This window comes from Taurulus bubalis (genome assembly GCF_910589615.1).
Source record: "Taurulus bubalis genome assembly, chromosome: 3".
NCBI classification, from domain to species: Eukaryota; Metazoa; Chordata; class Actinopteri; order Perciformes; family Cottidae; genus Taurulus; species Taurulus bubalis.
Genome location: NC_136591.1, coordinates 21905978 through 21931898, shown reverse-complemented (window position 1 = coordinate 21931898; position 25921 = coordinate 21905978). Strand labels below are relative to the sequence as shown.

General features: G+C 42.0%; 1 protein-coding gene across 1 annotated transcript in view; it reads left to right on the top strand.

Moving 5' to 3' along the window:
• The window catches only part of LOC306733749 (MAM domain-containing glycosylphosphatidylinositol anchor protein 2), a gene marked incomplete at its 3' end in the record, with an annotated part of 170422 nt that overhangs the window by 46014 nt on the left and 98487 nt on the right, over positions 1–25921 (top strand). Inside the window, exons 2-3 of the mRNA XM_079215043.1 lie at positions 14204–14343; positions 21751–21925. Of these exons, the coding sequence (XP_079071169.1) occupies positions 14204–14343; positions 21751–21925 (315 nt within the window). The remainder of the gene's footprint in view (positions 1–14203; positions 14344–21750; positions 21926–25921) is intronic.

The following is a 25921-nucleotide window of genomic DNA, read 5'->3' as shown; positions in this document are numbered from 1 at the left end:
TCAGCTCTCTATATAAACTTTACACTTGTCCTAAGGCACAAGTGTAAAGAGATAATATGGCCCCTAAGGCTGAAAAATTGAAGCTCGATTTTGGAAATTCTTCAAATTTTGCTTTGATAAATGATGAATTTTGATGAATCTGCAGACAGCTGTGTTGATTTTAGAGTAAAGTGTGTGTAAATAACCTAACATTACCATATATGAGACCTCTGTTTCTATTTGCAAAGCTGTGGGACTGCACGGGGTTATCGGTGATCATATGTAGTGTGTTGCTGTTTACGCGGCTTCTCTTTCCACCGGTCACACCCGAGCTGATGGGCGGCCGCTGTTAGTGCACAGCTTAATGTCTCAGATCAGACAGCGCGGGGGTCTTATCTGTCTCGTCAGGTTTAACCACCTTCTGGTTTACTTTTTGACAATTTCTGCACGTTGTATGGTGAGTAAAGTACCCAAGGGAGGTAACGGGGAAACACTAGCGCGGTATGAAAGACATTCCTTGAATATAAGATCAAGAGGTCTGTTCTAGTAAAAAAGCACCACAGTGAGTTTTAATGGATTGGCACTTCAAGTTGTGAGTAGTTAAAGTGAGACTGCACTTGATGGCAGCTTTAAGTGATCGTTCAAGACTGAATTCAGTCATTTTGACCTGAATTATTATTCCTATAGTTTTATAACTTGTGTTACATTTGTATTTGATTGTCTAATATTGCATGCAACAACATAGGTAATGTATTGACGTAAACTTAATTAAAATATGAAATGCATTCATGTCAGTAGTGAAAGAATAGTTTTACTGTCCTTTTTTTAAAAATTCTTCTTTCTCTTAATCTCCTTCTCTGCTTCTTTCACCTCCTTCTTTAAATTCCTCAGTCAGTGTATATGAGCTAACTTACTTATATATTTCACCCAAAACGTAGAAAATCCCCTAATGAGGCTTTAGGCGCTGCTATTTTTTTATCTTCATCGTTCCGCTGAGCTGTATTTAACATCACATGAAATAAGCACCCTTCAGTTAACAAGACTTACTGGAAAAATTCAAATTCATTAAATCTCAAAAACTCTCAGACCAAAATTAATTTGCACAAGACTGCAACAGTTTATATTTTGTGATTTAACAGTACGTGTCTCGCCAATTGGTTTCCATTTTTTCGGTGAAGTGCTGCAGTGTAGCTAACCTGAACTAAACGGGCATTTATGAGGTCCGTGCTGCTGATGTAGAAAACCTGTAGCCCTCGTTTCCAAGAGCGAGAGATCTCTAAAACCCATTTCCTGCCTGGCTTAGAATAATGAGGTGTTGGAGGACTTAGCCGCACCTTTTCCCAATGGAAAAGTTATGGACGGTACACACACACACACACACACACACACACACACACACACACACACACACACACGTACTCAAAGACATGGACATATGCCCCCTGGAGGTGTTACGGATAGCTGCATTTTGCAAAGCCAGCCAGCAGGCAGCACTGTCAGCCTCGCTGCACTGTGAGCTTTGATAGGACAATCAGTTCACTCTGGAGTTGCCTCAGCCAATAAGCAGACAGTTTCTTGGCGAAGGTACCCAATCTTCAGAGGTTTGCCAGATACTCTATCCTCAGTGAGCTCCTGCTGGCTCACTGCTAGCCAACCATAAAGAAAGCTGGTGCCTTGCATCAGCCAATCGTGTGAGTGTTGGCCAGAGTTAGGCCTATCGACAGAGAACTGCTGCATGCTTGCAGCCAATCTGGACATTATCCTTCCCTACAGATGTCCGATTAGTGTTGTTTAGGGAAATCAAACTGCCACAACAGGCCCGCCATGCCAACGTGGCAGCATGAATGGACAGACCGGTAGAATGGGATAGGAAAAACTCACAAAGGCTTACTTAACTGTAACACCGCGATACTCTGTCAGTGGATGCTGTTGCATTGGTGGTAGGCAGAGTTTCACACCTCTGCCTGATGTCCTTTCTTAACACTACCATGAGCCAGCAGGCCTTGCTTAACTGTGAAGGTCTTTCTTTAATGAGGTTCTAAATTTACCAGCATGTACCTGTAGGTTTATTCCTCATAAACCTGCACTGGCGAGGACGTGTTCAATGATCTCTGGTCACGGTCACTTTAATGGGCTTATAACACATGTCTGCGCCTTAAACTGACATAAGCAGATGAGAGCACAGAGGCCTTCGGACTACTCAAGCTTTCTGTTTCCACTGGAAAATGCAGTCAGCGTTTTTTATGTTGCAGCGCTCATCACTTGCAGTTGCAAAAAGTGCTAACTGCACCTGACATCTCTGCCCATTCCAGTGGTAAATAAGCAATTTACAATTAAGCAGACTTAACGTTTCCTGTTCTTTCCTGCTTTTATGACACACTTTAAGGCCAACTTGGCAGATATTTTATCCTTTAACTCTTTGTAGCCGCACACATTTTTTCCTGTGCAGCATTCGATTGTACTATCTTTGATGTACAACGCTCTGGAAAAAAAGATGCTAGTTTGAGCCAGAGAATGATTTAAATTATACTCTTAGAACTATTCTATTTATTACTCCATATGATTATAGTGGAAAAGCACAAGGATTAAGTCTAATACGCACCATTTTCACAGGAGACAAACGTTTTTTTTTTGCAGTGCTGGTGGTTGAACTGTATAATATTCTATAAAACCATGAATATTTGTTTCTAGTTTTGGAGGAATTGTGTTTCAAACACTTTTGTGTTCCCTTGCAGTGTTGAGAAATCCTACAGTATGAATGCCAGCAAACTATCTGATGACGACTGTAAATACATGATAAGGCTTGATAATGTCTTCAGGCTTCCCATCAACATAATTTGATAACACGCAACACAACAGGCTTCTTTATCCCCTAACTATCATTACAGTTGTTGTTTTTTCGAACATTCTGAATAAATAATGCATTGTTAATGATGAGAGAAAATAATTACATTTTATGTGAACTGTCACAACTTACAATTTGCTTGTTTTGTCTGAGTAACAGTTCTGAGTAACTATTTGATATCGCAAATGGAAAACAGCAAATATTCAAATTTAGAAGCTGGAAACAGCAAACATTTGGCATTTTTGCCTGATTATCAAATCTGATGCTGACTAATTTCATGTTAATTGACGAGAATCTTGGGTACTACAACTAATTACAAATACAAACATTTTTGGGGAATTAAATCTTAAAATGTCCTGGTATAGCATTTGAAGGAACCCAGGAACAGTAATAATAATAATTATGCATTTTATTTGTCACGCACTTTTCTTTCAAAATAATCTTAGAGTGCCACAAAGCCAATATATAGTCAAACAAATAAAAACATAGTTAAAACAAACTATAAGAAAACATAAATAGCTGACAATGATTCAAGTCAAAAACGCCTTCCTGAATAGAAAGGGTTTTAAAAGCAGTTAAAGCAAGATGGTGGATTATATGTAGGCATTTGAAGAGTTACAATAAGCCTTCAGTGTTACTTAGGGAAATGTATGCCCGTTTGGTTTTGGTTGGTTTGATGCCTACATTGTGTGTAGGCAGCAGCTGATTTTTTTTTCTCCATGCATGGCAACTGCTGTATGCTTCAGCACCACGGACAGCGACGGCGCCATCACTGCATCACTGCTGCATGCCAGACACCAGAGTGCATCTGATACTCTGTGCCGTTACCTTCACACGTCTGGTCTGCTGCAGAACCAAGTGATACATCAGATGAAACCCGGGCTCGTTTGTGTCATTTCCTCAAGATGGTTTGCATGACATAAAGCTTGCGTGAACATAATGGATGCAGCTGTATGCAGTCAAGCTCCATAACCCCCCGCTGTAGAGCGCTGTAATGTGGGAGCAAAGATGAATCTGTCCTCTAAATCTCCCCACCTTCCTTCTCCACAGTCATCTCTCTTCCCTTTCTCTCCCTCTCTCTCTCTCTCTCTCTCTCCCTCCCCGCTCTCTCTCCCTCTATCTCTCTCTCTCTGTCTCTCTCGCCCTCTCTCTCTCTCTCTCCCCATCTCAGCAGGGCTTTGGCAGGTTCACACTGGCCTACTTTTAGAGCACCAATGTGTGTGTGTGTGTGTGTGTCAACTTGTGTGCGCAGTAGTATGTATTTGCATGATTAGCGCCTCTGAGCGGCACAGCTGTGCATGGGTTGTGTTGTGCTCTTACAGTGTCGCGTGTCCATCAAGTGATCGGACAAACAATCTGGTCAGCCGTGTGAATGAGCTCTCTCAACTACACAACTTACAGTCAGCTTCAGTTTGTCCCTTTGTGCCACAAAATAGATGACCTGATGTCTCTCTTCATTGTAATAATGACCGTTTCTCCTTTCCTTTCTGCTGTGCTGCATAGACATGTTGGCTTTTACTGTGATGCTGCAGTCTCGTATGAATGTGTGTGTGTGTGTGTGTTTGTGTGTGTGTGTGTGTGTGGTGTGTGTGTGTGGGGGAGGGGGGGGGGGGGGGCGGGGGGTATTTTACCGCTCACAACAGTCCACACGGTGTGATAGATCATCTGTGCTGATAGCGCGAAGCCGGATGTACACAGACTCTCATTTACAATAACAGTGCAGGCCGAGGAGTGCATGCGAGTGCATTACAGTGTGTAATCAATACGCTCTGACAACCCCTGATGTAATAATATGCATGTGCTGCTGGAACATCATTTCTAGCTCCTCCACACATGGATGACCCCATGGATGAGTTGCTTCTCCATTATACAGGAGGGCTGGGTGTAGTGCGAGCTTACGCTGTCCAGAGTGTAAAGAGCGGGGAAAGCATACAAATTCATTTATTGTGTGACAACTTTGGCAGTGACCATGTGGATTCTCAAGGTTACAATCCCTTAAAATCCATTTTTAACCATAACATGAGTAACATTGTGATTTAATAAAGGTGGGTCTGCTCAGCTGGCGTACAAAAGGGGAAAGAAAATATCGATCTAGTGCTCCATACTGTTTCTACTGCACTGTTTAAGTTGAGTCCCTCCATAACAACCTTGTTTCCAGCAGCAGCAAATTTCATTAAAAAAAAAAGTCAGAACCCCAATCAGAACCACACTCTATGCTGTCAAACAACAAACAGATACATCTGTAAACCAGCTGGTGAACAAAAAGCATTTAGCTACTTGTTGTGTTTAAAGTGTGTTCCACTGCCTCCAGGTGGCCAAATATTGCTGATTTAAAGATATTTTAACACCACAGAAGCTATAATGTGTAACCTTTGAATAAAGAAATAGCATAATATTCTTCTTAAATTCATCAGCAGCTTGCAGCGAAATGCTCACAAACTTTAGATATTTACTGTGTAAATGACATTACTGAGTCAATGTGCTTCCTGCTTGATGACTCCTCTGTACTTTGGCTATTTTTAACATTACGTTTCCTAAGACATCTTAGTGAGTCAGAGCATATGAACGGCCTGCCAGCTGTTATGTTGTTTATAATTATTTGATTTGGCAGCGATGTGTATGAAGGTTGTGTGTCTTGTGTTAACAGCAATGGCCTGGAACAGAAGTCTGCTGGATGGGTCAAACAGCTTAAACGTGTGTTCATTATCGCTCATCAAAAGGAGAGCTTGTATGTAGGGCTGCAACTAACGATTATTTTAATAATCGATTAATCGGTTGATTATTTTTTCCGATGAATCGGATGAAAAAACAAAAAAGCAAAAAAACATTCATTTCCAACCCTTTATTCAAAAACAGAAGTGACAGTGCAAATTCACAGTGCAAAACATGTTCAGAAAGTGCACTAACAGGTTGCTCCTTGAACATCCCTGAGCTGTTAATTAAAAAAATAAAATTAAAATGGACTAACACTAAAAACATACACATGTATGCTTTACATCTGCCAAATGTGAGCCATTTTTACTGTAATTGATCTCCTTGGAGCAGAGGCTGCATTTAGCATACCCTGCTTTATCAATATGTATGAAACACTGGGACAGAGGGAAGCTGTACTGCTCCTTTCACGTCTGTTTTCACCGCCACTTCATCCCAGCCCTGCATCAAGCTGCGCTGCATATAGAGCGTCCTCTTCCTTAAACTATTTAATTCTGGGTCTCTTATGACCACGACATCACGTTGTTGGCCCATACGTGATTTGATTCATTCTACTTTGAGTAAAAAAACAACCTGCAGCCAGATCCGCCGGTGTGCTGTTTAACGTTAATGAGTGACTGCATGAACTGAATCAGACCGGGGGGTTACGCCATGTTTCATCACATTACGTTTTTTTACAATCAAGACTGAACTGTAACAGAACATAAAGTAACTTGAACGACAATACACAACCCAAACACGTTAGCTAACGTGATAGCAAGCTGACTAGCTTCCATTAAAAACAAGTTTGAGGAACATGAAGACGCTGTAGACATCTTAACGCTGATTGGCCAAGACACGACACGTCACATCAAAGATGTTCTATTTTGCAAGGATCACAACCTCAGCTTTTCTCCGTGTCTCACTCCAATCTCAGACACGCCACCAGGCCAGTTGCTCTGCTCTGCTCTTTTTTTTCTCTCTGTGACTCATTGACTGGCGGAATAATCGCGCGCACAACGAATCGATGATGAAATTCGTTGCCAACTCTTTTGATAATCGATTTTTATTGATTTTATCGATTCGTTGTTGCAGCCTTACTTGTATGTAAAAGTGCTATTTATTAAATTTAGGTGGTTCAGTTAGACTAATATTTATTTTTAAAACTCATCATTTTCTTTTGCAATATCTAATATGTCTGTGTTGTCCTTCTTTGAGCAGCTCAATGAAGCTTATTTTAGTGTTATCTCTCAGAGTTTTTATGTTGGCATTGTGCGGCTTTATTGTATAGCTGAAATTAACTTTTCCCCGCAGTCCCTTTATAACCAACCAGAAGTTTTCTTTCCAGTGCTCCTGGCATAGAATCGATAATGAGCTTGGTGTGATAACAAAAACAATTATTTTTTTAAATTGTAACGGTATGCATATTGCATGTCTTTTCCCTCCTTCTGTTACTCACTATCTGGCTCTCCCGTTCTGAGAAGGTGATTACGGAGCCAGAAAACTAGCAGGCAATGCTTAGTGGTCCTGCGGGGTTGGTCTGAGCACATTAAGCCCACAGCGACAACGAGCCCCAGCTGTTGGCTTTTTTTTCTTCTTTCCACATTCATTTGTTTGTCAAATTTAGAGCCTCCACTAATGCCAAGAACCCCCTCTGCCACTCAGGCACTCCAGAACCGTGGTGACAAGGCTGCTTTTAGCCAAATCCAATTTAATCTCCATTGGCGGTAGTGGATAAAGCCGTCTCAATTTCCCCCAACTGAGGCCAAGGAAGGCTAGTCAATCCAGTAGAAGCTGCACATTCAACACACGCATAATGCCCACCCACCCACACACACACACACGCACAACTCCACACACACACACACACACACACACACACACACACACACACACACACACACACATGCAGACTGAAGATGAAGAGAGAAAGCACTAAAGTAACAATCTAAAATACACAATTGTATGTGCAGAGGCAGTCTCTCGTTCTCCTGCCCCCTCCTACCTTTTCACTCTATGTAGTGTGTTCCTGCAGAGGGGGGAATGATGTCACTGTTATGGAAATGAGATAATGAAATGAAAAAGAGAGGCACATCTGAGACTCCAGCTCCTAGCCTGCAGCTCATCTGCTTCCTTTTTTTCCCCTTAAAAAACCCCACAAAAAACATTAGAGTTATCAGGAAGGTGTGTGTGTGTGTGTGTGTGTGTGTGTGTGTGTGTGTGTGTGTGTGTGTGTGTGTGTGTGTGTGTGTGTGTGTGTGTGTGTGTGTGTGTGCACGCGCCTGCAGATGGTTGGGTGGGGAGTGGCAGTGCAGTGGGATGACATTACAGTCTGAGATGCACATTTATGCAAATGTCATAATTTAACCCCACAGGTTCGTGACAACATTTGCTCGACATTTGCAACAACGCCGTTTAATCACGAGTACGTGTGGAGCAAACAAACCAGTGACTTTAGAATAACTCTGCATTGGTTTGACTGTGAGGATCCACTCAATATTTAGCTTCTTTTTTTCCCCCTTTACTGTATTGCACCAGCAGGTGCAAAATAAACAAGATCTGAAAAAAGTATCTAAGTTGCCATCAGCATCAGTTACCCTCAACACACATGACCACTCACTCATCTGACATATTGCACTTTTGCTCTAGAGGGGGGAGAAGAAGGTGCTTTAGTTTAAAAGTTCATGATTAATTGGCCTTAAACATGTACTTGTAAGTGTTGAACGATGCCTGTGACTCCAAACACAAGTTGTAACAGACTGCTGGAAATTGATTTATTCTTCTCTCCTACTTTTAAGTACATTAACCCTAGAACACTAACGTTAAAAATAGTAACACCATCACTAACATCGGGTATATTTCACCCAATATAATGTACCTGATAAAAAATATAGAATGTAATATATTAATCAAAATATATTAAAATGCAACAATACAAGGCAAAGAATTCTTCTTTTATTTTACCCTATAGAACGAAAAACAGGTATCATGGGGGGACCCTAAAAAAAACCTCAAAATCGGGTGAGAAATGTGGGCATCGTGAATAAAACATGATTCAAAATATAAATAAATAATATAAATAGAGCTATGAACTTGTTATTTGGTCCACCCGTTCCTGGGACATGTGAGCCTTGTCCTGTGAAGGAAACGTCTCCCTGCAATTGTAAAACCCATCCAGATTGTTTTACTCTATCACTAACATCGGATGAAAATCACCCGAATACGTGCTTGTTGAAAAAAAAAGGGATTGGAGCAGAGTAATGTTGCACGGTATATCAATACTAAAAAGGTACCGCGGTACGTTAAAAACGATGCGATTTTGTATAATTTTAATTAAAATAGCGCGGATCAGAGTGCACTCACTGCTCCGCTCTCCGTCATGCTGCCTGCATGCAATAGGCTCGTTCGTTAGAGCTGCGCCTCGCCTGGAATCCAGACGAGAGCAGGCGGCCGCAGCAGGAGGCGTTGTCAAAGAACTGCCATCAAGTCGGACAGTTTTAGGCTGCCTTCAAAGTATACACAGGAAGTCACAGTAAAAATTACTTCCTGTTAGTTCCTTACTTTTGTCTACTAGTAGTTTACAGTTCACGTTTGGATATATATTTATGTAGAAATGTGTGTGTAGCTGCATCCTTTGTTCTTTTTATGTCTACCTGTGAAATACTTTACTACTGGTTTTGATGTGTGTTGAATAAATACGATTTTGTATTATCAACCACACAATATGTGTTTTTAGATCAAACATGAGACGAATAACAAAAAATAAGGATTTTCTACAACACGTGGTGTTTGCTGTCAGATCTAAGAGCCAATCAGCTCTCTGATGTGGCGACAGCCAGGCGTTTCCCATCATGCACTGGGCCACACAGTCGTTGGAGAGCTACTACGGCGCCTGACTCTGAAATCAACGGCCGCCTTGATCTCGTGGGATTATCGTTGACCACGTGTGCATGACGTCAGAGCAAGTTGGGACCAAGTCGGACACAAATCTAACCAGCATGCATTGCGCGCCGATCGTTTCTGCACAGAACTGGCTCATCTCGAACGAGCCTAGTGACTGCATGGAGGCAGGGCCCAAGGAGGTGGGGCTGCCAGTGCTCACACACGCAACAGGTAGTGCTCACTGACAGCGAGTGATCGCTGAGGAGACATGAGTGCAGGAGCTCTGGCCGACAGTCCTTGGCTTGTTGGAAAAAAAGATGCCAGAAGTGAAATCTGGAAATACTTTGGCTACATTGCAGACTGTGAGGGAAAGCCCACTGACCCACAGAGACCCGTCTGCAAAACCTGTTTCAACAAACATGGCAGAGCACCTTTCAGGCTCAAACACAATTGCTATGGAAAGACCTATGTAGTCATCTGGTCAGATACGGACAATAGGCCTACATAGCCGTCTATAATCAATGCTATGATGGCCTCTAGTAGTTTTCATTAATATCTTGCTGTAGGCTAATCCTAATATTAATGCTATTTGTTAAGTGTTCAAAAAGCTGGGCAGAAACATGCTGTTAAAAAAGGGAACCATACAGAAGTTGTATTTATTACTATTATAGATAAATATACCAGTATTGTATCATATTTGTGGTATCATATGGAATTCCAGTATCATACCGTCGGTATCGGTATCGTGGTAGGTATCGTATCGAAGTCATAATTTGGGTATTGTGACAACCCTAGAGCAGAGAGACACACCCGCCTTCAATAACGTCTGTGAGCAGCATGAAGCTACACAAGGAACCATGCAACTCACTCGACGTTAGTGTTCTAGAGTTAAACATGAACTTGTAACAAGTGTTGGAGTTGATGTACTTTTCTCTCCTACTTTTAAGTACATTAAGCTGATTATACTTCTGTGCTTGTTGCCTAAAGGCTCCCTGTGGCGGTATGGAGCAATGTTCTGAAGTGTGGGTTTTGTTTGTAGTTTGTATTGTGAAAGCGCACAAGGATGGAAATTGGCACATTACACGTCATGTTATATATTTTCCCGATTGAACGCTGAAGCCCCGAGAAACGTAGCGTAGAAGAACAATGCCGGCAAGCCAACGTCGATTTCAATTTCAAATGAACGTAAACATAACCTTTGTTTGTTTTCCAGAAAACTCCACATGGTACCTTTTTAAGTATATTTCACTCAAAGCGGTTTGTGTAGTGTTTTCTACTTTCATGTGTGCAAACGATCTGAATACACTTCCACCACTGAGGAATCATTTGAAATCCAGTCGAGAGAATAATATCTATTTAAGTAAAAAAAAAATGTTGCACTGTAAAAACTCAATTAATTCTTGTAATGAGTTAAAAAAATAATTGCCAAGTGCTAATTGGCTTAGAAAGATTTCTAATAATAAGATGTAGTATGTAGGCCTTTAAAGATACATTCTGGGTAAACTCATGTTGAGCTAGATGTCCCTGCTATTAGGAAGTGTTATTTATCACAATAAGCTTGTAATGTTTAAAAGTAGTATTTCTTTTCACGAAATTCAGCATTGTCTAAATAAAACAAATCCCTATATTTCACTGACATGTTACTTAGCACATTATTGTGACTTATAAAAAGTTTTATAAGATATTTTAACTAACAATTAGACAAATGTCCTTCAGCAATTCACACAGAACAAGTGCAGCTAATGTATAAATGACCCACTGAGCTGTACGTTCCTATTGACCCACAAACAGACGGACCATTCAGAAGATATCCTCCACACTGTAACATTCCCATTTCCCAGTGCATAAAACAGAACCTTAATCCCTGTAATCATCTTGTATGTGATGTAGTTAAGACAATCGAGGCTACGGCCGCCGTGTCTGCTCCGATGCATTCAAAGCTTTGTCCGTCACACATATCTCCTCCACCAGGACATCTTTTATCTCCAACCTGTCAGCGTGTTGACGTCTCACTTTGTGCAACCACCAAGTCCCAGTGCATTAATGTCTGATTATCCATCGCTGGATGTCTTCTCTGAAAACACTATGAGTGGTTACTGCCAGTATCAAGCGGGCTTCCATCAAAACTAAACAAACAGAAAATGATGTCGTAATGACGGTACTTAAAGAGATTGTTATTTGCCTCCGTCGCTGTGAGCTTAGTGTTGTCTGCATAAAGAACAAGTGTGTGTTTATGTGTGTGGCCGCGGCAGTGGCTTCTATGGCAGTTAAAGATCATTAATTACGGGTGTTTCCCTACTTTCCTCCGGGGCTGATGGTATGCTGCGGAGATACTGGCTCATTGGAGTAAATGGCATTAGCACTTTGTTCGGCGAGGGCCCCGGGGCCTTGTTTCCAAGCCCTTTTTTAGTTTCAAGTGGCAGCCTTGCGTGAAGCTCCCTTACAACCAGCCTATTTCTCAAGCCCTTATCCTCCCCTATGGAGTTCACCACCAGTGTATTCATCTCTGAATGGAGAGAAGAGCAAGACCGGCTCCATGAGTAGCCCGTTAGCATTCGTATCAGCGTTCATCAATCTGCAAAAGGCAGTAAAGCTGAATGAGACAAACAGGCGCGCCTGCTAACGGGGAGGGCCGGGCAGTTAGCGGGTTAGCGGGTTAGTGCGTGGCTAAGAATACAGCAACGCTCGTTAGCATCGCAGCCTGGATAGAGAGGTATAAACTGAGTCCGCTGCCGGGGCTGAGTCTGCCGAGAGAGGCCCACACAGGAAGCGGCTCCTCCAACATGAAAGGCACACTGCAGTCAGGAGCTCCTTGTGATTTTCAGCTTGATTTTCTGTTCCTTTCTTCTTCTTTTTCCACCAATTTGTAGTCCTCCTCCAAATCATATCCCGTATCCGCTCTCTAAATCATCTCATCCCAAACCTCTCCACTAATCATGTAAGTTGAAGAGGAATACATGCTCAACAGATGCCAGTATTGTCAGGGGTCGGTTACATGTGACTGCGCTTTCACAGCTCGGTGGAACAGAGGTTTTGGTTTTTGGGCCGCTTCACTTGAGATGATTCGTTTGTCCCTTCTGTTTTTAAACCCCGTCGCTTGTTCCCCAGTGCATGTTGGGTTGTGGAGGGATTACAATGTCCTTGCAATGTCTCACAAGTGTCAGCTAACAGGGAGAGAAATGCCAGTGCAGTAACTACGGCTGTCTTTCTGCCCTGATCTGGGTTATTATTGTCCATATCGCAGGTTCTGGCCTTTTGATATCCCTCGTTGTATTACATAAGCAAAATTCTGTGCTCAAATAAATGTGCTAAATAACAAGTTCTGTACCAAAATAAGAGATTCACTTATTTAAATACAGACGTCTGCTCTCCAGATGTTCTAATGACAGTTGAGAATATTGATATTGAAATTGTATATTAAAATTATACTAAAGTAATTTACTTTTACGTTTTTGAGTCATGACTGATTGATTTGAGAGAATGCTCTTTTTTTTATCATGTACATGTGCATGGTTTTGTAATGAAACCCTTCAGCTGTGTAATTAGACCGGGTTGTAAATCCGTCCTGATATCTCCCCGCAGCGAGGATGTGGGGAGGAAGAGAGGAGGAAGAGGAGAGAGAACGGGAGAAATGACTTGTTTTGCAGCCGACTATCAATCGTTCACAGTTGGTCATCAACTTGACACTGCATTTGAATTATTGCTGATTACACGGGGTAATTTGGTTGAGATGCAAAGTGAGTGTCACTTTACATCAGAATGGAGAGATACTGATTGGTTACTGCTTCTGTCACAACTACTGGATCTATTTCCTCCAAAGTGTAATTAAGATAGTTGGGTCGGGACCAAGGTTCACCAGAAAAGGTCTGCAAGTGGTGTCGAGGGTCACAAGGTCAAATATTGACTAAAAATAAAGGATCATTCAAATCAAAAAAATAAAACAACGTGTGGGTTTTCTCATAAGGAGGATACTGCTGAAGAAGCCGAACTTAGGTGGGTTGCCACTGTGTTAATAAGTGTGAATTGAGTTCCTTTTTTTTATAATAATACAATTCTATCACAGTCAATCAAAATTTACAATTTTACCAAGATCAGGCTGCACAATATTGCAGTGTACTTTCATTAGTTTGTGGTGCCAACTAATAGCATGGTTTAGTAAAATATAGGACAGTATAATTAAAGTAAAAAAATGTCATCTTTGTTGGTGCAAATTTAAAAAAGGAACACCTCATAAGTATGGCTCCTAATAAAACACTGTCATTCTTTAGGCATCAGTACTTACAATGGGATATTGCACAGTTTGTAATGTAATTTGTGATACTTTTATAGTATCAGTAATGTTGGGTGAAAATCAAAGACCTTCGATTACATGAACAATACAGCGATATGATGACTTTAAAATGTAGTGTGAACCAAACCTGTCTTGCACCATTTTGAAAATATGTTTGACAACACACTCCGCCTATCAGTACATGTTCATGTGAAAGTGCAACTCTCACAACTTCCATCAAATAAAAGCTAAGCAGGCAGTGAACCATGTTCCTGAAGTATCTTCCCTCGACTTTGTACTTATATTTGAAAAGCTAGACCAAATTGATTGCTATAAATCTAGAAAATGTCAATAATAAATAAAAAAAACATCCCTGGTTTGTTGTGTGCTGTACAAATGTGTGTTTTTTTTCTTTCTTCTTTTCTTTTCTTAAGTAAGTCGACCTCTTAATCATTACATAATCTGTTGTGCTAAAGCGCTCATTCTCTTCAGAGGTGACTAGCATGCTAACTCCCTTCGTTCTCTTCCCTCCGCAGCTCCTCCGACTGTCCGCATCATACACTCAGGGCATGCCTGCAACGTGGAGGAGGAGAGGCACACGGAGCGGGTCTACACCATCCGAGAGGGAGAGACCCTGGAGCTCACCTGTCTGGTGACAGGGCATCCTCGACCACAGGTGAGACGCTCACTGCCCTTTGGGGCCCGCCCCTTAACTGATGACTCACGCTCACCTTCATTTCTTTCAATTCCATATTAGACCTGTCGAGTGGCTCACCCGGTACCTACAGCTGAAGAGTTCAATCCTTTAATTATTGATGGTGGAGGGTGCATTGTGCACCTGCATGTTGAGAATGTGTCTAATTAGAATGTAGAAACAAAGCAGCCCAAACATCTGCCAAAACAAAAAGGGTAACGAGTGAAAGCGGGCCGCTCTGGTTTCCCGACATCTGAGAGATCTTTTTTTTTTTGCCCTCCTCAAGTTCTTTTATTTACGTTTGAGATCTAGACTAATAAAAAAAGAAAAAGTCAAAAAAAATTCTGAAGAAAATGGGCCGTTAGTTTGTTCTCGTTGTGCCTTCTAGTTATTCCTTTCTCACCCAGATCTTAGAGGTGCATGAAAGTGATGTTTCCCAAAAGTAAGACAAAAGCAGAAACAAGATTTCATCTACTTGCTTGGACCAAATGCCAACTAACGTAGGTATAAATGTCAGCTTCGCCACAAATTACCTGACCATCACATTTTGTTCTCACATTAATCTGGACAGGATTTGCACACACTAACCTTTCCAACATTTATCGAATGTTGTTTCCAATTTGCTTGATAACCAAAGCAATGGAGCTGAGAATCCAGCACTATCTCCAGACCACGCTGAGCTCATTTACATTAATTAATACAATTCCCCTTTTGATCGATGGACGGGGCCTTTTGTTTGTACACTCCCCCCGCCCCGCTCCGGATGCCAGAGCAGAAGAGCATATTGATTTTTATATTTCAATTGAAAAGGTGAGGCCTCTTAAATTAGCAAAGCTGTTCAGACACACCGTTCATTTCCCTTAGTCGTTGGGGGGGACCACTTCGCACTCATCATCTCTGTCTTTTCCCCTTAATTAGAATTTCTGATAACCAGAGCGGAGCGAGGGGAGGGGTGAGGGTGAGGAGAGTGGGAGATCAAAAGCCCTGCGCGGCTGTGGCAGAAGAAGCAGGATCTCCTTTGAAACCGAGTCATTATGAGATTCACACAGTTCCCCCAGCTCAGCGGATCTCGGCTGTGTCTCCCCGGACTATGGGATGTGTCAGCCCCCCTCTGGTGGTGTCATGGGACCGGAGGAGGCGCACACTCCTTCTGAGTGGTTCAGGAAGCAAGCGAGGTTATCTGGGGTGGCATTGGACCCACGGCTCTGCTCTTCGTGACGCCGGTTGAAGAACACAAGGGTTTCTCGACCTCATCGGAAACACGCTCGCGAGTTAATAACCGCTCGTCTTTTCATTCCAGTTAAATATTAATTCTCTGACCATGTTCCCAGCCTTTCTTCGCCCCCAAAGTTCCACATTTAATTGAGTTGAGTTTCTTCATCTTTCGAGAGCAAATCTGGGGGTAAAAAAAGAAAAAGTAATCAGTGCTCTTTGCAAAGGTTATACTCTTTTACTGTGTCCGGCCATGATTAATGACATGGACACATGTTTGGTTTTGCCTTTGGCAGGAACATTTTAACATTGTTAACAAGTGTGTGCGTGTCTCTCTATTTCTTGTTGTCAGTCACGCGCATGCTTGAACATCCACATGCTCTATGTGCAGTCACATCGGCCTTGATGAAGGACTTGTATCATACTGTGAAGATTTTTGTTTCTGATTTTAAAAGATGTATTATTAGCTAAGATGTTACTGACACTTTTGTTTTGTCCAGGGAATATGAATTAGCTCATACATACATTTAATAATATCAAATGACTGATGTAAGCTCAACTCAGCGAAGACATGTGAAGCGTGAGCACTGAGCAGTTTAACTGTGACTACCGACCACTTCAAATTTGTCATAAAATCATAAAACATTTGGGTTGGGGCACGAGGTAGCACAGGTCCCGTGGTCTGCAGTCTCTTTGCTCATTTTAAGTCGGGCCTTGTCGTCGCTGCCAAGACGGCACCCGCTTTGAGCTTCACAGTGGCTCAGCAGAGACCGTTAATGAAGTGACGTCACGGAGACGACGTCCATATTTGACAGTCTATGACGCAGACACACAGTGCATGTGCGCGTGCAAAAAAGATGAGCAAAAAGACTCTGCAGTGCAGGTGGAGGGGGAGGGGCTTTGCCCCCCCCCCCCACCCCGGAGACGCCTACAATTAATGGGAAAGTAGTTTTTCTGGTCTGCAAAATCCTTTTCAATTTTGTTTTCTTAAACAACTTCCATACCAACAATAACTTAAACCACCCGCTCCATCCGCACCATACAGGGGGCCGAGTCACACTGCTCGATCACTGTTAATGGCTTCAATTAGTTCTGCATTAGCAAATCAGAAAATTGCTTTCTCCATCATTACTGTCCAGATTTCTGTCCACTTCCCTGACTTTGAGATACTGCGAGCTCCCATGATGATACATAGACGGAGGGGTGTGTTGTGCCAAGTACAACATCAGCACCACAAAGGACCAACTGCAGAGTAAATGGGGGCCACACTTTCGCAATTGCACCACCGTTTAATTATTCGCGTGTCTATCAATATGCACACTTCTTAAATTACATAGACGCCCCTGAGGCCTTTGTCGCTGATGGAGTTTCTGGATTGTGTCCAACCAAGCAGCCGCTTCCTCACAGTGGGCCTCTCTGTCAGCCCACTGCACATCTGCCCACTCACCTCGGAGGGAAAACAAAGGCTTTCTAATAATAAAATCATACATGCATCCAACCTTATACACAATGGCGCACACACACAAGCACACACACACACTTGCATGCACAACACTTGTCTGCCTTCCCATTTAATTGTCAAATAAATATATGTTCCTGTCAGTCACCAGCACACCGTATAATATGTGCTTTCCCCCCCGCTGTGCCCCGTAGGTTTGGCATTTCAAGGTGCTACTAAGGGCTGTGCAGGAAGACTGTCACCGGTGGCATCTGGCAGGCTCACGGGGCAATGAAGTTAAATTGTCATAGATGTCTGGTGCAGAGGTCACGGGAAGGATTTGTGGAACTTGGCTCTCCGAGGAGAAGAAATAAGACAGAAAACCTTAGTTGCGGCCAGTGCTTTTCCTACTCACGCTCGGCTTAACGTCTCTGTGTTAAACACCGGCAAGGCCATGTTCTTACTCTGTCGCTTCCTTCTATGCATTTCTGAAGAGAAAAAAATAAGCACACCAACAGAGAATTTGCAGCCAAAGCATCTGCAGCCATGCTAGTGGCTGTGAGCTAAATGCTGACGTGCTCACAGCGGCCATGCTAACATATGGATGTTGAGCGAGTTACTAGTGATGAGCATCTATAGAGCGCTAACATGTCCAGTCTGTTTCTCTGCTGTAACGATTAAGCGCTTAATCAATTGGTCGATGAACATGAAGTTAATTTACTGCAATTTGTTTTTATGTCAATAGAAATTTAATCAATGCAAATCTGAAGATGTCACCGGTGGTTTCTGGAAACGTAGTGGGGATCTTTCACTGTTTTGTTGACATTTAACAGATGAAAGGATAAAACAATTAATCAGACAACTAATGAATCATCAATACTGAAAATACATATTACACTCAGCCCTGCCTCCGGTGAGTATACATATGAAGATAAACCCTTTCCCTACTCTATGTCTTTATCGCTCTCTCTTCTTCTCTGTACCAGAACACCACATACATGCAGCTTTGTCTGATTATACCTTCATGGTCACTGTCCTCCAGCTTCTTTCATTGTCTTTGATGCCGTGAACAGACATCAAAGAGTCCCACGATGATGAAGCCATCTGCCCCCTCGCTCCCCCTGCCCTGGCCTCCATCCATTATGTCTACACTACTTTGTTTGAGTACCAGGCTCCCTCCAATAGCCAGCAACACCACATTGCAAACACCTTTTTTCTTTTTTTTCCCCCTTTCAATTATTGGCTGGCCAGATTCAACTCGCAGCGCTACGGGTCAGCGATTACAAATAAGCTGACCTCGAGGCCCTGGGACATTTTGCTTTACACAGACCAATTGGAGTATGTGATCTGTTTTGGATGCTCCCATGACAGTTAGCCTACAGTGCCGGTGTCTTTAGCAGATGGTGCTTTTTTTAAACTTTCTATTTATTGAATTTTGCCATGCAAACTGCAGTATCAGAGCTTCCCCTTGAACTACAACCTGTCCGATACACACGCACTTATACTCAGCCGTCTTTAAAGTGACTTTAACTGCAGCACTCAAACAACCCAGAAGCACTTCAACCCCAAAGCAAATATTGATGATTTTTATTCCCACTGTAGTGGGTTTCATATTGTCAGGGCCAGTATTTTTGATTTAAACCTGTAGTGTCTTTGCACTCACAATGTGTTATCTGAACCCCCTGTTGCTTCCCCTGATCGCTTGATTGTCATGCTCAGCCACACTTGGCTTCACCATTGAGTGGCACAGTCCGCCATCGGTGCCGGAAAAGAAAAAGATGGCAAGCAATTAGAAACCAGTCTGTTGTTAGGGAGAGGGAAACGTCACAGCATGGCATTATGGGAGATTCACCGAAGACGCGTGCTCCGGCATATGATCCCTGCATAACAACAGACACCGGGCGCATTTTAATTAGCTCTTGCCGTGACATCGCAGCATGTCTAGTCTCAAACACTGCTGGGATTTTCAGTTTGGATACCGATCGAGACGAGCTCCTGCTCTCCTTGTAAGAGAATGTTGATCTTCTATTGGGATGTCTAATTTAAGAGGGGATGGCGTTATTATTGTGTAGACTCTGCTTTACCCCCTGTGGAACTAAGTGGTGTCATGTATTTTATGCTTGAATTTTTTTTTGTGAACTATGCGAGGTGAACATGAAAAGCAGACTCCAGACTTACATTTCATTGTATTAATATATGCACACAATTGCAAAGGGACAGACAGGAATAATAAATGACTTCTATAAATCGTTGGACTTATTCCCCATTGGATTCTAAAAAGCACCTTATTAGTTTCAGCTGAGGATTGACAAAGGAGAGGAACAAACAGGAACAAACCTCAGCCAGGTTGTCAGCGGGCTCGAAACAGTAATTATCATATTGCTCAAATCCACCAGCTTCTCTCAGATCAAGAGTATTTGCATTGTGCCGAGCAGAGTGAAGAGGGTCAAACTGTTCTCACCGGGCGTACTTCAGGACTCCCCCTGTGAGCAGAGGTGCTCAGAAGAGAAAAGTCAAAGGAGTGGAGGAAAGAAAATAGCTTCAGGATACAGGGGGGGGGGGAGTTGAAAAGCTCACCAACGATGTGGTCCACTGCCCTCGTGAAACAAACAGCAGCACTTTCCTTTTGAAAATATGAAGAGTTGTTTGAATTCCCACTTCTTGGCGTTGCACCAACAATGCCCTTATTGATACTGCGCTTTCCCAAAACTCAAAGCTCTTTACACAAAAGGCGAAAGGAAACGACTGCTGCTCTAAGCTGGGAGAATACTGAATTCTGCTGAGGTCACCATAAACCAGCTTGCTTTGTATTTACATGAGGGGATCCAGCGAAGGGGAGAGTGACACAGAATCCAAAAACTTTGCTCCATCTAATTCATAATCATAACTTATTTAACTTTGGGGTTTGTTTTGCTGAATTCGTGATGTCCCTGACTGTTATAATAGGGTTTTAGCATTGATCAATTACTGAGTTTGGGCTTTTTCACGGAGTGCTTTTTTTCTCTCGGTGTCTCTTGATGCATTTGAAACAGGCCAAGTGAAGCCTTTTCAGTGAAGTGTATTCATTTATAGGCATTTATTTTTAATGACAATATATCCACTTAAAGGCTTTATAAAGGGATGGCACAGAAGCTCGGTCTGGCTACAGACTTTCTTTCAGCGAGAGGGGTCGATGAAAGGGACAACTACAGCAGACACACACACACACACACACACACACACACACACACCCTTTGAGTTTCAGGGTAGCTAATTTATTTCTGCCACTCTGAACAGTAAACACCCCAAGCAAGACAGGGAATCTGAAACTCCTCTGATAAACCTTTGCCGCATGTTGAATTCCTCTCCTTGTCATTCTCTCGCCCGGAGCACACACCAAATAAAACATATTTTTTTAGGAATAGGGCACCATCAGGTGTCGGGCCAGCCGCCCTTTCATTTCCTTTCTGCTGTCTGTTGGGAAAATGACCAAACTTCAAGCTGTCGTATCTTCCAGGCTGCAGCCGCCATGGTTAAAACCCGGCAGCATCAGCAGCACAGTGGCAATCGCCCAAGATAGCACCCTATCTTCATCCCTCCGTGTGACGATATCCATGTTCCATCTGATGCTATCTCTGTAAAATGGGATGTTATCAGTATCCAAAACGATGCTATCACCATACAGATATTGGATTCTAATTCTGTCCCCCTCCCTTCTTCCTAGGCAGAGATATGTGAGGTTCTGCAGGCAAAGCCAGTCCATCTGTGGCTTACTTAGGATGAGGGATTGAACGGAGCTTTATGCCGTGTGGCCCCCAGGCCAGAGTTGTCACAGTACCTGTTCATGCTGTATGCTTTAATGAGGACAGGAGATGGAGATGATGGAGAGTCAATTACAACCTTGTGTTGGAGAGTAACACTATTTCACCTTTCATTACACCTCGATGCCATGGGCTAACTGGCTCTCATCAGTCGGTGAAAGGTACTCATGCTGAGAATGCCACGCTGGTGTCGTCTTGTGTGGAATAGGGGGGGAAAAAGATGGAAAAAATGAAGATTTTTAAGTCTCAAGTCCTCCTTTTGTGTGCGACGATCTATAAAACAGGTTGTTCTCCATCAGGCTGACAAACGTAAATACAATAACGTCATTCAAATCTTCTCAAATAGTGGCCTTTATTGACCTCTACTCTCTAACTACAGTGACAAATAAACCATTACTTGGTACAGTCTCATATTAAACATTAATGTTTTCCCAATTTCCTTTTGTTATATAGCTGTGTTTCATTATGTTTCTTGAAGAAGCCTGTTTTCTGATTTTATGTGAGGATTGATACCACTCTCATATATGTTAGATAAATATGAAGTTACCTCACCTGTTCTCTTGATTGAGGAAGTTGCTCTGAGTCTCTTTTCTCAAATAAAAGCACTGATTTAATTCACTATTTATTTCCAGTCTTTTCCAGGCTGTTGATTTTCCATCTGTGTTAAACCACAGTGAAGCAAACTATTTACTTACAATTACTATTTGAGTGAAGATAATTTCACCCTTTCAATGTTTTTTTTAAAATTTATTTTCCCACCATGCCTATTTACTGGTCTATTTTTGTCCGTTCCAACAATGTCCGTTCCAACAATGCCCACGGCTATTATTTGAATACTGCCTTTGTGCCATCTTGGTTGAACCTGTACACCCGAAGCTGCGTCGGACCCGCTCACTCTAAATCAGACCTGACGTCTTTCCTGGCCTTTATTCCTCACAGATCCGGTGGACCAAGACAGCAGGCAGTGTGTCGGACCGCTTCCAGGACTCCAGCGTGTTCAACGAGACGTTGCACATCGCAAAGATCCTGAGGACCCAGGGAGGTCGCTACTACTGCAAGGCTGAGAATGGCCTCGGATCCCCGGCCATCAAGTCCATCAGGGTGGACGTCTACTGTAAGTGTGACGATATGCACAACTGAAAGAAACGCCTCTCTGTTATCTCGTGTTTCCTCCTTTACAAAGACGTCCAAGTGAGGCAGACTGAAAAGGGTAAATTGCCCAAAGGTGCGGCGATGAAGAGTCTGTGTCCGTGTTATTGTGCGAAGGCTGAGTCTTTGTCTCCTTCCTAATTCACCACTAGGACACACTCCGGACTAACATGACTCTGACAAGGTTTCTCCTCACAGTTCTGCCATAAAGTGAATTAGCAGTGTAGCCAAAGGTGCTATAGTGCAGCCTCCAGCATGGCTAGCGTTTACACTGCAACCAGTGTGCATATGCTGTGTTAAATCAATTCAAAGTGCAAGGAAATAAATCATTATGTGAAATGAACTATTAGTGCTGATCAGTGTAAAACAACTGCCCAATATAGCACCGTTCCATATTCTGCTTTGAATGAAAATGTACTTTACTTACATTATCCGGCGGTAGAGCATCCGAAGAGACCCCAGCGCTCTCCTGAGAATGTTAATTAAGCTAAAACGCTTTTATTATCCTGACTAAGCCATCGACTGCAAGTGCAACCTCTCTATTTTTAGAGTATCTGTACGACAAGCGGTGAAGGCTCATTAGCATTCATCAAAGGAAAACTGTGATTAATTATTATTGTTTTTATCGACTGGGCATTGATCGTCCTGTGTCACCCGGACAAGGGAGTTGCTGACCCTCAGAAAACATCCGACAAGTGGGAGTTTATACCCCCGCGACTAATATGTTGTATTGTAATCAGGTGTATCAAGGGAAGAACTCTAGTCTTACTGTTTCAGCTTCAACAAAAAAACTCTGCCAAGATGCATTTGAAATGTAGTGTTTGGTGCCTTTGAAAGATCTTTAAGCCGCCTCCTTGAATTTACACTTCCTCCTCAGTAGCTCTCAATCACGGGGTTCTTCCTCATGCCAGGCCGCAAAGTAAAAACACGCTTTGTCTTATCTAATATAAATCTTATATAATCGATGACCTCTCTCTTAATTTGTTGCCAAAAACATCCACTTTTCAGTCCCGGAGAACACAAAGAGACAGCGGAGCAGAACATTTGCACTAAATAAGACACACTTGATCTCTTTCCAGTGCGTGACTGGTTTCTAGGAAAGCTATATACATTCAGTTGAAGCATTGCATACTGGAAACACAGGCCTCTCTGTCTGTTAGGGGCCTCTCTCCACTGCCCATGTTTTCTTTCCTGTCTCTGTCTCTTTCTTTCCTCCCTGTGTGCGAGCCACGTCCTTGTATCTGTTTATGTGGACTGACAGGGCAAAGGTTGTGGAATTGAAACTTGTTTAGAAAGCTTGTGGAAGGCCTTAGCGGAGCAGCAGAGCCGGGGCCGAACGCATCTCAGGAGCTGACAGCCAGAGACCCTGTTCCCTTCCATGCACCATTTCACCTCGGCTGCACTAAAGAGCCGGAGGAGCAGCAGACGTGGAAATGGAGCCAGATAACACGTCTGGGACAGACCTGAGGAGAATCGGAGAGCGTGGATCCTCAACCAGCTCCATTTTGAGCTCAGAGTTTTCATACTGCTGGTGCAAACTCTAAAGTTGAGGCATCATAAATAATATACAAATTCATCAAAACAGATAAATAACTATTTAAATCAAACAAGTTAAGATATAACATGTTGAAGTTGAATAAATAGGACAGATGCCGTAAATTACATTTTTTTTTACAATAAATACAATAAAACACAAATATTGAGAAAGAATTTCAGATAATCGTCCTGCTCCAGCAGCCATGGTGTGGAGTGTATGTATGTATATGTATGTATGTATGTATGTATGTATGTATGAAGCTATATAGTGGAAGTAGTATATAATAATAAAGTATATGGTGTTACATATGTGCAGTATACACACACACTACACTATTATACATATAGTAGTAATGAAAAAGAATACCTTGTTTTAGTGAAACAATATAAAACACATTCATATATATATATATATATATATATATATATATATATATATATATATATGTGTAAATCTATATAGTGTAAGTAGTATATAATATAAAGTATATGGTGTTGTGTATGTGCAGTATATGCAATATACACAAACTAAAGTGAAAACATGTACAAATACAATAACAACACTATAGTAGTAGTATAGTCTATCAGTATGGTGATATAAGTACTATGAACCAACAAAGGAGGGAGTAATGAAAAACATGAGGAAAGGAACTTTATGTATTGAATACAATGAAGATTATTAAGCAGACATTCTTCACACGGTAGAATTTTAAATTGCTACCTTGATAAAGTCCTTGCATCTGGCCTTATAACACAGTGTGTGTGTGTGTGTGGGTGTGTGTGTGTGTGTGTGTGTGTGTGTGTGTGTGTGTGTGTGTGTGTGTGTGTGTGTACTTCATTAGCTAGCATTTCGTGCTATTATGTTGCACATCCAGCAGAACACATCATTCCTCTTGGGCAATGTTATTGCTTTCCCCTGCAGGGTGAATTTAATTGATGGGCCTCTGCAGTACATGCTATTTTTAGTGGTTTGCAGCTACGTTTTTTAATTAGTATTAAAATTGGTGTTTTTGGAGCTGGACAACAACACCTTGAATTGAGTTATCTGTTCATATCGCTCTGTTTGTGTCTAAGAAATAACACCTGCAGTTACTATGGACTGCACCATTACTGCAAAGGGAAAATACTCAGATTATAACCAGACATAGGGCCCGTGTTTTACAATAGGCGTATAACCTGAATGATCTTTCTGCAAGTCGCTTCCTTGTTTTTTTCTTTTGAGACCATTTATTTGCTTCTGCTTCCCGGGAATCAAAGGTTTTGTTTTCAATTTTCAAAATATACACTAGAGTTCTTATTCCCGTACACACCTTTTATTAGATCTAAGTGTGCTGAACACACCGTTCTTCATAAAGGCGGCCGCAACCTGCTTGACTCACTTTCAGGGAAATTAAATGAAGGAAATACGAGGCTAAATCTAGACAGGCGGACAGCAAAAGTTTTCTATAGAGCTGAGAGTCGGTAATAACTGACCTCTGCAGCCCAGAGGAGCTGATATTAGTTAAACAGCCGGCTCAAAGCTAACATATTTACAAAGTCCATCCAAGCACATTTTATACCTGCTGACACTTCAGCTGTTTGTCTGCATTTAAGTCTGTAGGGAAAGTTCTTTGCAAAGTTAATAAAGAAACTCCCACGCTGATCGATTTTGAGCTTAAAATGCTCACTTCTTTTTCCTACAAGGGGCATTTTTTTATTTATTCCATTTCATTTCAGCTCCATTAATTTTGCAGGACCATCTAATGTGCCATTGAGTGACTGATGGACGAGGGCTTAAGGGCCCGCTTATATCAGGCTCAGAGAGTCCATTGACCATCGCCAGCACAATAAACCTCAAAGAGATTCAGAGAGGAGGAAGTGTGTCACACAAGTGACCATCCCAAGTCCGGGGGCACGAAATATTGCTATTTAATGAATTTACTCTGCTAATGTCTCGTTCCAGTGATCACCAGTTTTTACAATACATCTTATTGATATATTAAATGGTACTGGAATTGGAAGTTGATTAATCAATTCGTAAATCAATAAAGCATTGATCAATAATTTTGATTATGCCTTTCATATTGTTTGTTGGTCTAAACAAGCAATTTCAACACACCACCGAGGGCCCTGTGGACCTGTGACCTGTGATTTAATGTTCAATTTATTCAAATGATTTAATACAAACAAATGTCATTGGTTGCAAACCCGAGTGGTAATCTGCTGAATGAATAACTCCACTTCCCACTAATAAACAACACAACCTTCAAGTCAATTATTTGTGGCCAAACACAGCGGCTGTCAAATTAACTCGGCAAGAGTGAAGCGGAATGATTTCAGCTGATGGACAAATGGAGAACACATTGTGGTGCCTTAAACCTGCTCAGTCCAGGTCAGCATTTACTGTACAGGTTGTGATAAAGGACCACTTTAAAACTCACTTTTA